This window comes from Oryctolagus cuniculus, chromosome 20, assembly GCF_051225735.1.
Source record: "Oryctolagus cuniculus isolate XC-2025 breed Fujian yellow rabbit chromosome 20, ASM5122573v1, whole genome shotgun sequence".
Taxonomy (NCBI): Eukaryota; Metazoa; Chordata; class Mammalia; order Lagomorpha; family Leporidae; genus Oryctolagus; species Oryctolagus cuniculus.
In genome coordinates, this window is record NC_142886.1 from 48,297,104 (window position 1) to 48,311,276 (window position 14,173).

A 14,173-nucleotide genomic window follows, 5' to 3' on the forward strand; every position below is an offset into this window, starting at 1 on the left:
ACGTATTCCCCTCCTCCCCTGCCCCCTCCCTCCCCAGTGGCTTTCCTAGCAAGTAAAACCCTGCCTCACCTCCCACCTGGGGCCCTTGTCTCCTCCGCCTCTAGTGATCTTTCTCTGATGTTTGCACAGGGGCCCCTTGTCACGCAAGTCTCACTTTAAATGTCACCCCCTTAGAGGGCCTCTTCCTGTGACTCTTTTGTTTTTGATAGGCAGAGTGGACAATGAGAGAGAGACAGAGACAGAGAGAAAGGTCTTCCTTTACCGTTGGTTCACCCCCCAGTGACCACTGTGGCCAGTGCACCGCGCTGATCCAAAACCAGGAGCCAGGTGCTTCTCCTGGTCTCCCACGCGGGCGCAGGGCCCAAACACTTGGGCCATCCTCCACTGCACTCCCGGGCCACAGCAGAGAGCTGGACTGGAAGAGAAGCAACCGGGACAGAATCTGGCACCTTGACCGGGACTAGAACCTGGTGTGCCGGCGCCGCAGGTGGAGGATTAGCCTAGTGAGCCGCGGCACCAGCCTCCCGTGACCTTTTGTAAAGTGACTAGCCCTGGCACTCCCTGGCACATGGTCCCGTTTAACAGTTTCTTACCCATGTGTCATCAGAGTCCCATCAGCAGCACCCACCCACAGAGAGACCGGGGCTTCGTAACTGCACTCTGCAGCACTGGAATCGTGTCCCGAGCCAGTGAGCTGGAGAGCAGTAGGCCTGCACCAGAATGCTTCCTTCCACAGCCCCTGGTGAACAGAAGGCAGGAAGCACTGTGGCCTGGGGACCAGGAGGAGCCAGGAGCGGAGGAGGCATGAGCTAGAGGGCAGGGCCATTCAGGAGACCACCCTGACCACGCCCCCACGGTCGGATTGTGGAGGCGCCCAGGGCCACCCTGGGAGCTGAGACTTCATTCTGTAGACAGTGAAAAAGAATCAGGTCTCTAAAGTGTCAAGTGTGAGTGTTGCTAACTGCCTGAAGGAAGGGTGTAAGGCAGGCAGGGGAGTCGGGGGGAAGGTGGGACGGGCAGGAAAAAGTTGGAGTCTGAAGATACTCTCATTACCACCCACTCAGCCCCCTACTCACTGGGAAGCCTTGGTTAGGCCGTGAGGAGGCGACCTGAGTCCACTCCTGTCTCCTCCGTCCTCTCTGCATGCAGCGGTAGTGGATGTGCATGTCCATCAGTGTCAGGATAGCATCGTGTTTCTGCTTGATTGGCACGTGGGCGCTGCTCATCGGCTCGGTGCTTACGTTGCTGCACAGACATCTTGGCTGTGGGAGGCGTTAGACTCCAGGACATCTGGGCCATGAACTGTCCACTCATTGGTCCAAAGAAGCACTAATGAGATTCAGCACCAACAAATCCTACGTTCTCTTTCCTGGAGAGTCAGCCATTGGGTATGAAAGGATGTGTTGCTTGCAAAACGAGGTACCTGCGAGGCAAAGGGTACTTGTAGAAGACACCTTTCACATTTAGCTTTCCCAAACTATGGGGGCCTCAGGGTCCTTCCCTCTAGTCCTTGTGTGTGGGGGCAGTGTCTCCACGTTTGTGGCTGCGGAGAAACCGTGCCGCCTCCTGTCCAGTAACCGCAGAAGCACACTCTGCCCCGGCAGCAGCACCGGCCAGGAAGCCTTTATTCTCAGGAGGCCAGGAGGAGGAAGAGACCCCAGGTGAACCAGGGTGGGTGTGATGCTCTATGGTGCGGACAGCACCGCAGGCACTGCCAGGGTAGGCGGGCGGCTGTTTTCAGGCTGAGTCTGGGGCTGTTCCTAGTGGAAAGTGGGGAACCTCACTGCCAGCTCTCATCGCCCCCATCCCTTCTTCAGCCAGACCACCCTACGTGTATCAGTTTCATACGTTAGGGTTAAAAAATAGTATCTGGCTATTCCTTCATGGGGCACAAGGAAAGTAAGTACCAAAGTGGGAATGTGCATTGTCTGAGCCTTGAGTCATTAGTAGACAATTTTTTTTTTTAAATATTGTGTGTTCACAAAAGTACCTTTTGGAGCCCTGTCCTGGAGAGGGGTGGAAATGTCTAGAACATGGGCCTTCCTGTGTGTCCTACTTCCTGACAGCTTGGGGTTCTTGCCTGATTGGGGTTCAGGGACCTCCTAGCCTTTGAAGCAGACTCCTTTCCCTCGCAGGGGTCCCAACACCAACACTATGTCATTGCAGCCCTGTTTCAGCCATTAAAGCTCTCTTGCACAGCCATGAAATCTCAGGATTAGATGGGCCAGCTGGATAAAATAGCCCCAACGTGTCACAGTGCCCCAGTCCCACCCGAGGGCCACCAGCTGCCTCATAGCCCTTTGAACGCATCTTCAACCAGGACAGCCTTGGCCAGTTGCATTGTTGGTGTTGGGATGCCAGTAGGATATGTTGGAGCTAGAACAACCAGGGTCTGACTCATCGCTCTGCTGTTACTACGGTGGGTGACCCTGGACAGATTGGGCATTCTTATAAAATTACGTCTAAAATACACCTGGTGCTGGGGTTTGACCTCATGAATTGGCTCAAGAGTAATAACCAGCTCTCCAAGAAGAGAGTCAAGTCACACGTGGAAACAGGCACAGGGTCTAGAGGTCTCCCATCTTGCTGGGCCCGTGCCACATGGATAGGCCCAGCCAGACTGAAGCAAATCAGACCAGTGGTACTGGGCCAGATGTCTAGGACCATCCCTGTACCTTAGAGTTGGGGACAAGATGTAGGATCTGACCTGTAGACCAACCAGCAGACCATCACACCCATCATGGAGACCGCTGTTCCCTAGCCCTGACAGAGGCTGTGAAAGCCCAGATGAGAGGCATGTCCTGCCATCTCTTTTCGCTCAAGAAGCTTGTTTGTGCTGGACCCCCAGCTGCCCCTTTCCCCATCCCCTCCACGACTGTGCCCAGGTGGTCTAATACATGAAAACACCATGCAATTGCATTTGGTCTAGAGAACTGCTCTTCCCTGGGCTTATACATACATACACATTCATACAGACTTGTAGGCATATCCTTGACCTGGAAGTCACAGAACAAAAACCACCCCATTCAGTGGGCTTCCCAGTGATGACCTATCTTGTGAGATGGTAAAGATACTGAGGAGCTGGGCGCCGGCACTGTGGCACACTAGGTTAATCCTCCGCCTGCAGTGCTAGCATCCCATATGGGCGCCGGTTCTAGTCCCGGTTGCCCCTCTTCCAGTCCAGCTCTCTGCTGTGGCTTGGGAGGGCAGTGGAGGATGGCCCAAGTGCTTGGGCCCTGCACCCCATGGGAGACCAGGAGAAGCACCTGGCTCCTGGCTTCAGATCGGCACAGCTCCGGCCATTACAGCCATTTGGAGAGTGAACCACTCTCACTGTCTGGAACTCTACCTGCCAAATAAATAAATAAAATATTAAAAAAAATAAAGATGCTGAGGAGCGTTTGAGCATTCTAGAAGTCTACATGCTCCCTAGGGCACTTTCATAGCCCCTCTGCAACCTTGAGAGAGGTGTGGGCAGTGTTACACGTGAGGAACCCCAGGCTCAATATTTGAAGTAGCTTGCCAGCCATCGTGGAGTTACGAAAGCAGCAGATCTGGACTATACACTGGATTATTATTATTTTTTCTTTTTTTCTTTTTTTTTTTTTTTTGACAGGCAGAGTGGACAGTGAGAAAGAGAGACAGAGAGAAAGGTCTTCCTTTGCCGTTGGTTCTCCCTCCAATGGCCGCCGCGGCTGGCGTGCTGCGTCCGGCGCACCGCGCTGATCCGATGGCAGGAGCCAGGAGCCAGGTGCTTTTCCTGGTCTCCCATGGGGTGCAGGGCCCAAGCACCTGGGCCATCCTCCACTGCACTCCCTGGCCACAGCAGAGGGCTGGCCTGGAAGAGGGGCAACCGGGACAGAATCCGGCGCCCCGACCGGGACTAGAACCCGGTGTGCCGGCGCCGCTAGGCGGAGGATTAGCCTAGTGAGCCGCGGCGCCGGCCCTGGATTATTATTTTTAAAGTTTTATTTATTTATTTATTTGAAAGTTAGAGTTACACAGAGACAGAAGGAGAGGCACAGAGAGAGAGAGAGAGAGAGAGAGAGGTCTTCCATCTGATGGTTCACTCCCCAAATGGCCGCAACAGCCAGAGCTGCGCCGATCCGAAGCCAGGAGCCAGGAGCTTCTTCTGGGTCTCCCACATGGGTGCAGGAGCCCAAGGACTTGGGCCATCTTCTACTGCTTTCCCAGGCCACAGCAGAGAGCTGGATCGGAAGTAGAGCAACCGGGACTCAAACCGGTGCCCAGATGGGATGCCGGCACTGCAGGCGGCAGCTTTGCCTGCTACACCGCAGCGCCAGCCTCTGTGCACTGGATTATTTAATGGTTGTGAATGTCATCATGATTGTGTCTCAGGGCAGCCACCACCAGGGGCTCTGTCTCGGACAGAGGATTGACAGGGAGGTTGCAAGAGGCATTTCAGGTCGGCTCTGGGGCTGGTTGCCACGTGGTATGAGGGACCACAGGATCTCCCGTGGCACCCGCACAAATGTCTGCCTCCTTGAGCCTTACAGCTGCATTTCTCTGAGCTGAGCTCTGGACTCCGGCTCCTCTCCCAGGCAGAGGCAAGCTAAGAAGAGCACCTCGTGTGAAGCGTGCACCAGGTCCCTGCATGGACAGCGGAGGCCAAGGGGGCTCCTTCAGCATGCCTTTCTGAGCGGCTCCTTTGTAGCGAGGGATGTTTCAGGTACAGGGACGCAGAAATGAATCGCACATAACTCCGCCCTCGGAATTCCTGGAAGTAGGAGGGAAGTAGGCAGAAGCTATTGTGCTATGCATGGCATAGGTGGCAGTAGGGGACAGAGGGCCACAGCCGTCCTGGGGCAGTTCAGGATCCTGGTGCGGGAGCAGCTGGGGCAGGGAGCTGGCCATCACAGCGATCTGGTCCAGCTGGGCCATGGCTCGGCTGAGCCCTGGGTTTGTGCAGAGATCTGATGGCAGGAAGAATGAGAGAGAGATGCTGGATGCCGGCTTGGGCATCTGCGGTCTTGGGGCACGGAGGGACTGGCACAGGGTTCAAGTGGGGACATCAAAGCCAGATTTAGAAAAATTGCTCTGGCAGATTTTCAGAGAGGGAACGGAAGAAGGGAGAGCAGATCCTGCTGCGAGAGACGTGAGGAGGACTGAGGCCGGAACGAGGCCGTGGTGCAGGTGGGAGCTGGGCCTAAGGCAGTCGTGCAGTAGGCTCCCCAGTGAATTTAGCATGTCTGTGAAAAAGCCAGGAGTGAGTGCTGTCTCTGTTAGTTCACGAAGACCCGCGGTCCAGATGCTGAAGGCTCCTCCCCCACGTTTCCAAGAGTCGCCGCTCATTTGCCAGATCTTGCCAGCTTGGGCTTTGCAAGCCAGTAAACATTTGTATTTTGGGCTTATGTCTTGCTCCCCCACCCTTTTTTTTTTTTTTTTGACTGTTCTGAAATTGTTACAGCAATTTTTGTACTTCAAAGAATTGATGAGAGCCTGGGATATACTGTCACTAATAAATAAATACTCCAACACATGAGGTCTTTAACTGTGGCTGATGTACAAGGTCATGTTAGTCATGGTGAAGTGGTGGGCGTAAAGTGCATGCCTTTGTACTAAAATAACATTTGGTAGCTGAATGCCAAGTGCAGAATCTAGAAGAATTTTCCAGTATTCTTGCTTCCGCAAGATGCAGTCCACGTGTGGGGGTCAGCTGCGCTCACTCACAGCGTGGGTCACGCCTGATCACTACGGCAGCTGCAGCCATGGGAAGACAGGCTCGTTAGGCAGTTCAGAGGCCCAGATCCCATCCTCATCCCTTCATTCGCCTCTCCTGCCCCTGCCTGCACCGTTGCAGAGGTGGGGGTGGGAGGGGCGAGTCGTGTGATTTACCCAGGATCCCAGGCGAGCCCTGGGTTCGACTTCCCTCTCCAGCCTCCTTCCCCACCCGAGCCTGAGCAAATGCTGCGTTAACCAGCCTTGCTGGGTGGTCACATGGTTTGCTGCTGCCTCCCCTGGTAGCTGCCGCTTGTCAGCAGCTGGCGGAGCTGGAGGCTGCAGGCCCCTGGCTGCAGAAAGCCTTTTCCTCCTGAATACTGGGGGTGTGGAGGCCCCGCCTCTTTTTTCTGCACTTTGCACCATCTGGCTGACTAAATGGTTGTCCTCTGTACCAAGCAGGCTCCCAAACCATCCAAGGAAATTGGCTCTGACTAGGTCATGTTTGCATTGGAAGAATTCAGGTACGTTGCGGGTTTTCTGCATCCGTGTGCCGCTGGGTTTTTGTTCTCGCCGGGTTTTTGCTGTGTAATGACAGCGTAGGCTCTGGCTGGTTCTCATGCAGGAAGAGCTATTCCCTGCATTTGGTGAGGTTTATCCCCTCCGTGGGGGTGGAGGGATGGCTGTGGTGCAGGTCAGGGGTGTTGACTGCATGCGACGTGCAGCGTGGATGATGGCTTTGACCCCACCTTGTGCCTCCCGCCGCTGCTGGTGCAGAGTTGTGGCCACAGCGCAGCAGCCGTGCGTCCAGAATGAGCCTCTCGCTATCTTTTGTTTTTCTTCCTTTGTCAAACTCACGCGGTCTGCTGCTCTTTTCAAATAAAATGCGCACTGTCGCAGCGAAGACTGTGCAAGTCTATCTGCATTGTCGAGGCTGGATTTTGGCTCCGGTTTTCCTCATTCTCGTGGCCAGGCTGCCTGCCGGGAGTGCCTGCTGGTGTTTTGTTACGGGGTCTGTCTTTGCTTCCGCCAGCTTTTCAGCTGCTGTGATCATTAGCGCTCCAGATTAGATCTCTTGTGAATCCTGCTCCATCCCTTTCTTCCCTCTCTTCTCTGGGAATGGATGTGGGAAGGGGTGTTCCAACAGGGATGGTTTCCGAGAAATGACAATGAAGGAGGCAGCACGGGAGGGTGGTCCCGGTGTTGCTGTGCGTTTGCTTCCTCTCTGGGACGTATGGGGCCGAGTGTGTGTGTGTGCTGTGTGTCTGGCCTCTGACAGCTTCTCGTTTCTCAAGCGGAATGTCTGTATTTTAAATCAAGCGTTAACAACCGCATGGGTAGAGAGCGAGTGTGCGGGAACCTCCTACCTCACGGCCTTTTTGTTCCCTCCAAATGTTGCTGCGATAGACATGACAGCCCTGAGAGTCACCGCCCTCCGTTGTTTGTAAGAGAAAACTGGAGAGCTTTTGGCCAATCACGGGGGTGGATGAGCGGCTCCTTAGATTCCAGAAGGAGAATCTGGCCTATCAAGGTTGTCCTCCAACTTGATGCCCTGGCTCCAGGAAGTTGTCCTGCTTAGGGGCGTGTCTCCTCAGTATTCCCAGTGGACAGGGCTGGAGAAAGGGAAATTCTTCCCACGTGGCAATGTGCCTGGTGCCATGGGCACAGCGTGGCTGCACTTCGTGCTTGAAGCTCATGCCTGCAGCTCCCTGGTAAGGAGTTGCTTGGCGCCTGGCCTGCCATAGTAGAGACATCCTGGGAGGGTGAATTAGGAATCCTTGGTTCAAGTCACAGGCTCAAAATTGGCCTTACTGAACCTTGTAAGAGTTAGGGAGGAGCTTTGTGTACTAGAAAGTGGACCCGCTGGGGAGGTTTGTAAGTTTTGGTTAGCATTTACTCTAGAGTTGAGTCAGCCTCACTCCCCTTTCATTATGGTTCCTATTAGGGAAGAAGGTTCTGTACAAGAGACCCAGCCCATTGTGGGCTCCTGGCTCAAGAGCCAAGAGCTGGGTCTGCTGGGGTGGGAGGGGTTGAGGTAAAGGCCGTTGCACACTGGGGCTGGTGTTGTGGCACAGCAGGTTAAGCTCTGCTTAGGATGCCTGCAACCCATATCAGAGCACCAATTTGAGTCTTGGCTGCGCCACTTCTGATCCAGCTCCCTGCTGATGTGCCTGGCAAAACGGCAGATGATGGCCCAAGTGCTTAGGCCCCTGCCAGCCACATGGGAGACCTGGATGGAGTTCCTGGTTTCAGCCTGGCCAACCCCTGGCTATTGCAACCATTTGGGGAGTGAACCAATAGATGGAGGATCTCTCTCTCTCTCTCTCTCTCTTTCTCTCTTTCTCTCTTCTTCCCCCTATCACTCTTTCAAATAAATAAATCTTTAAAAATATCTAAAAGTCTACACTGAGAAGGTGGGGTACCACTATGGAAATGGCACAGAGGAGGGAGGCTCCCCTGTTCCACGTATCTGCCTGCACTGGCCCGCACCTGCTGGATGTGACTGCTGCCTGGTGCCAGACGAAAGGCCTTCTTCTTCAGCCAGGAGGTTGTGTCTGTGGGCCACAAGGAGGAGCTTTGCTTTGTGGCTTGGGCAAGGGTGCTCCTGCAGCTGCAGCCTCCCTGGAGAGCAAAGTAGAATTCGCCTCGCTGCCCCACTCCTGGAATGGCTGACTCAGCAGGTCTGGGGTGAGGCTCAGGTTGGCATTTCTGGTAAGTTCCCAGGTGACTCTGATGTTTTAGTTCTGGGCACCAGACTTTGAGAAGAACTGGCTTAGGAGAAGCAGACAGATACCCTGTGTTGGAGATGGGAGCGTTGAGGCAAAGGCAGAGTGGAGGTACAGGTAGGAGAGGGCTCAGGAACAGGAGGAAGCAGCTCCGGTGGAGGCAGGGGGCCCGGAGCCAGCCATGCCCAGTGCAGCGACCCCTCCTCTGGGGAGGCCTTGCCCAGCAGTAGAAGGAAATATTGGCAGGAGAGTCAAGAGAACATGGTTTATAACGCTAGTGCCACAGGCTGCTGCCTTTGTGGGCTTGATTTTTCTTGGTCTCAATTTTCTCAACTGGAAAATGGGAGAAGCGATGTTTGCTAGGAAAGCAGGCGATGCTGCTGGAATGACATGGGAGAGCACAAGCTTTCTGTGTGAACGTCAGTCCTTCCCACGTGCTATAAAGGGAGACAAGGACGCTGGGGGCGATGGTCGGCTTATCGCCCGTGTGCAAGCCTCGTGCGCAGGCGCCTCCTCCGCACACACCTCTTGCTGGCTGCCGGGCCAGGCTCCGGTTGAGAAGACCTGACTCTGACAGACACGCGTCCCCGCTGCTACCCTTGCTGGCCCATGCATTCTGTGAGAGCTTGTGTGAATCTCGTCTCTTGTTGACTTCGCTTCCTTAGTGCCTAAAACCCTTTGACGTACTGTGAAGCCTCACTGTCAGAGCAGCTGACATGCTGAGTTTTGAGCAGGATCCAGGAGGAAGGAAAAGCAGGCTGGCTTGTTGCCAGCTCGGTGTGTGCTGAGGCGGGTAGCATGCTGCCCGCTGAGCCTCTGTGTGCTAGTTCAGAAGTGCAGGAGGAGCCTGAGGAAGCTGTGACGTGTCCTCAGCATGACACCCAGGTACAGGGCGTGGGAGAGCCCCGTCATGCACTGCGCAGCCTGCAGGTGATCTCATCACAGGAGGGCTGGGGGGCGTCAGGCTCTGCTGCTGCAGGGTCTCTGGCCTACAGAGTCGTAGGACCCTGAGCGTGAGAGAGCAAGTGAGCTCGGCCAGGGCATTTGTGTCTGCTGATGACCACAGACTGGGCTGGGCCCACACCTGGCAAGCTGTTCTAGCTGGCTGTTGTGGTAGACACACGTGTTACATGTGTTTCTGCCTTTACAAAATAATCCCTTAGATGAGACGTGTACTGAGCGGGCAGTTTGAAGAAAGCACTTACCTGTCACTCTTTGCCACAGAACCTGTCTCCCGAGTACCTAGTGAGCTCTGTAATTCTCCCACCTCAAGCAGGGGCGGGGCACCTTTCTCTGCCAAGGGCAGGTATCTATATGACATCTCGCAGGCCTTGTACAGCCTGCAAGCCAGACATTGTCTGCCCTGCTGTAGACCCTGGACAGCAAGTGCATTCGTCACTGCCCCAGGAGCAAGAGTTTTCCTGTGGGTTTTCTGTGCCCCTCGAGGGAGGATGCACCTCAACTCAGAATTCCTGGTGCCCACTTTGATTTATCCCCAGAAGGATGTGTCCTAGCCCCAACATACAACGTACGATGGCAATGTAGCAGTCGCGCAGAAAGGGGAAGTTACTAGTTTGTTTTGTTTTATTGTAGTATTAGTGTTTCTAAGCGTCATCATGGAAAGGGTTGCGGTCCAGACTCCAGCAGCTCTCTTCAAAGTGCATGCGTGGAAGTGCCCCGTGTTTTCTGCTCTTCACTGAAATGAGCTAAGCTGTGTGCAGTGAGAAGCCCTGGAATGTGCAGGTGTGGAGAGCCCACTCAGCTGTCAGCAGCCCGAGCCAGCTCGGCCCTCTGGCTTCCCAGGGGCCTTGCAGACACACCTCTGGGCACTGACTGACACTGTGCTGAGCCTGTCTCAGATCCACTGGTGCTGGAAATGGGCTGGGTGGGGAAGGGACAGGTAAGAGAGCTTGGGCAGTGGGTACCTGCCATATACCAGGCACTGCTAGCTGCCCACCGCGGTAACGTCCACCCACGTAATGTCTTATAGTGAAAACAGAGTCCAACCCCGACCTTGCCCAGTCTCCTCCGTGTCGCTGCCAGGACCTGATGGACATCCCCAGCAGAACGAGTCTGGCTTGGTTCTCCTGTGCTCTCTAGCGGTTCACGTATCCTTGACTCCTTCCTGTCCCTTCCTGTCCATCAAGGGAGGCCCTGTCGGCTCTGTCTCAGGTAACAGCCAGAGTCTACCCACTTCTGCCAGCTCCAGGCCACTACCGTCTCTTACCGAGGTACCACACAGCCTCGTAACTGGTCTCCAGGCTTCCTGCCTGGTTCCTCTCCCCTCAATTCTTTCCTGTTTCCCTTTTCAAGATGTAAAAGCAAACCATCCGTGGTGTCTTCCTGGCTCACACTCCTTGTGAGTGTGCTTGCCATGCCCTGTCCTGCCCCGGCGGCTTCTTCGCCAGCAGCAGCCCTGTCCTTCCTGCCACCTGCGCCATGCTGGCCTCTGCTACCTGTGGATGGATGCTGCCCTCACCTGCCTTTTTAGTGCGTCCTGCCCTCCCTGGGACTCCCCTTCCCCTGAACTCAGCTCTGTTCCCTGCCCACACGCACGTTGCCATCTGCATGCTGTAGATTGTAGTTTGTGTTTGCTCTTTGTCCACAGCAGAGAGGTCTCCCATCTGGTGGTTCACTCCTTGGATGCCCAACCATGGCTGGGCTGGGCTAGGGCTGAAGCCAGGAGCCAGGAACTCAGTCTAGGTCTCCTACGTGGGTGGCAGGGACCCAATTCCTTGCGCCATCACCAGTGCCTCCTCAGGTCTGCATTAGCAGGAAGCTGGTCTGCAGCTAGAGTCCAGTGTGGGACACCAGCGTCTTAACTGCTAGGCTAAATGCCTGCCCTACATTTCTTTAAAAATTTGGTTTTGTTCATTGCTATATCCTTCGTGCCTTGTGCAAAGTAGGTATCTAACAAATATTTGTTAAATGAGTGAAGAAAATGAGAACAGAGGCTCGGAGAGGGTAGGTGATTGGCCAGAAGTCACTTAGTAGTTAAGGGGGTCTGGACAATTTCCATCCAGGCCATCTTCCCCAGATACTGTGTTCCTGAAATGCTGTCTATGAATGAACACTGTGTCGTAGCAGTTAGCATAACCTTTCACACCTGCCCTCACATTTGCTGCATGGCTGTGGGGAACAGGGAGCAGCCGGTCCCTTAGGGCAGGATAGACGGTGCTCCTGGTCCCACCATGCTCACCCCCACCTCTGGGTAGTCCCTCCCACAGTGCCTTTGCTTGGTTCCTTTCATGTCTCTACTCTGCTAGAGGATGAACCTTGGAGGTCGGGATATATATTCTACCCACCTTGCCTTGCTACCAGCTTTTAGCGTACTGTCAGCTCTAGGGGCTGCCGGTGATTGTCAGATAACTAAAATGATTTAAACTAAAGTCCCCGTTCCTAACCGGGAAGCTGGGGATCGCGCTCTCTGGGATTCCCCGGCACACTAGAGTGTGCCACCTGGGAGTCTCATAGGTGACGTAGGTGCACCTGCGAGATCAGGGAGAGGTGGGGCAGGAGACAGCAGGATGCAGACTTCACTGCCTTGATGTTTCGCCTGCTCTCTGCCTGACTAGCCACAGCAAAGTGGTATTTTGGGAAACAAATACTTCAGCTGCAAGAATGGCAAGCAAATGTGTTTTAAAATACCAGGCTGCCCTCTGTTGTTAAATCAGACTTAATGGCTACTGTTGAGTTTCACCCAGGGAGAGGCCATATTGCGATCCAAGTCCACGGCATAGTTTCAGTTCTGTTTTTTTTTTTTTTTTTTAATCTGTTTGTTTTTAAGATTCATTTATCTGGGGGCTGGTGTTGTGGCTCAGTATTTAAGTCACTGCTTGTGATGCTGGCATCCCAAATGGGCACCAGTTCGAGTCCCAGCTGCTCCATTTTCGATCCAGCTCTTTGCTGATGCATCTGGGAAGGCAGTGGAAGACGGCCCCAGTCCTTGGGCCCCTGCCACTCATGTGGGAGATCTGGACGAGCTCCTGGCTCCTGGCCGCGGAGTTCTAGGCTCCTGCCTTCTATGGAGCCCCAGCCATTGTGGCTATTTAGGGAGTGAACCAGCAGATGTAAGATCTCTCTCTCTATCTCTCCTTCTCTCTGTAACTCTACCTTTCAAATAAATAAATAGATCTTTAAAAAGAAAGAAAAAAGAAAATTCCTGCCTGCAGGAATTCTCAAGACGTCTGAACAGACGACAGAGAAGGTGTCAGGGAGAATGGCTGACTCTGTGGGCACACAGATAAGATGCGGGGCCCAGGAGAAGAGGGTTTTCTCGATTGGGAGCTGAAGGAGCTTGTCCTAAGGGGGCGTCGTGGGAGGGATGTGAGACCAGGGTGGGTGAGAATAAGGAGAAGGGTGGCTGGGTGAAGGGAGTGCTGAGGCCGGAGCTTGGTCATGGGCCGCTGGGAAATTTCCCATGGCTCTCGGCGTGACCCGTGTTCCCCTGGTCTTTTCTTGTGACTGTGACTGGTGGCTTCTGTCTGCCCTGAGGTTCACCAGTGGCACAGGCAAACCTTTCACCTGCAGGGAGGGAGTTTGTTCCTGGGAAGCCCCTGCATCCTGCAGTGTGAGACTTTCCCCGCTCCCCTGGCCTCAGTCCCTCGAGCGGTGGCCTGAGTTCTTCATGTGTCCATCTCTGTCTGTGAAATGAGGCTGCTGCCCCCTCCCATTACTGTGCTGATGAGAGATTGCTAACAGAGCACAGCCGGCAGGACGCCTGGCACTCAGTGGACACTCAGTAGGTCGCTCCTCTCATCTCCCGTGAGCAGCGGAGCGTTTCCTGAGACCCTCGTCCTGGACTGGAAATTGCCCCACAGCCAGGAAGACGCTGGTGCGTTGTCAGGGGAGCACTTCTGAGTGTGCAGACCCCAGATGCCAGAGCTACTGAAATGTTTGTGACAGCTAGTGTGACCAGTCAGCTGGGAGCCGGAGCTCAGCTGGGCCAGCACTGACCTTCGTGGCCAGAGAGGTTGCGCTCCTTGCCATTGACCAACCAGGACTTCTGGGCTTTCTGCCTAATTGTGGCAACACAGCCAGAGCCCACCAGGGGCCTCATACGCATCCATGGTGCCCTCACGCTTAGCCCCTAGGCCTTTACACACAGTCCACAGTCCTCCGGATTACATCTCAGTAGTCCGGAGCCTAGCGTAAGTAGACACCCACTGAGCTAATGTGCATTGACCGGACAGGGGTGGCGTGTGAGATCTCTTCCGGGGAGGAGCAGTTACAAGCAGGGACTTGGGGATGAGCACCCCCAAGAGAAGAGGGAGCGACTGTGGCTCTGGCACGAGTCTGGGCTAGTTCCCCAGGGCCAGCAGGGAACTGAAGAGCTCACAGAAGGGTCTGGAATTTGGGATCCTCTTTAACGGATCGGCACAGGTGCCCAGCCTGTCCTCACAGCTCCTGGGTCAGGCAGGCAGAGTGGATCCAGGCTCAGGATTCCAGTGTTTACCCTGGGCTAGGGTCTGTGGGGACCCAAAGCCCTGAGACTCTAATGGTATAATGGGGCTACTCTAGGGTCGCTCGCCTTCCTTGGGACTTAAGGCATAGAACAAATATTTTATTTGCAGAGAGAATGAGAATGGCTGTGCATGAGCTCTGGGAAGTCAGGAGCCCTGGAAAATGAAAAGTGCCATTACGCGTGCTTTCGACTTCAGCTGCACCTCTGAAGGCGATTGAACCTAGGTGTTGAATAGATAGAACTCCTGCTGGCCTGTGCCTCCCCTGGTGGGTGCCCCCTGGCTAGTCCTCTGCTCCCAGGAGGT

The 14,173-nt window shown here is 54.6% G+C and overlaps 1 protein-coding gene across 5 annotated transcripts in view; it reads left to right on the top strand.

Annotated features, from left to right (window-relative positions):
• The window catches only part of EVL (Enah/Vasp-like), a 140,089-nt gene that overhangs the window by 27,746 nt on the left and 98,170 nt on the right, over positions 1 to 14,173 (top strand). Inside the window, exon 1 of one of the 5 annotated variants that reach the window (XM_051830858.3) lies at positions 5,787 to 6,203. The exons of 2 other annotated variants lie outside the window; for them this stretch is intronic. In XM_051830858.3, the coding sequence (XP_051686818.1) occupies positions 6,181 to 6,203 (23 nt within the window). In that variant the 5' untranslated portion in view covers positions 5,787 to 6,180. Of the gene's footprint in view, positions 1 to 5,786; positions 6,204 to 14,173 lie in introns of those variants that run through there. 2 more of the 5 variants (XM_051830861.3, XM_051830857.3) reach the window with 2 other exon arrangements.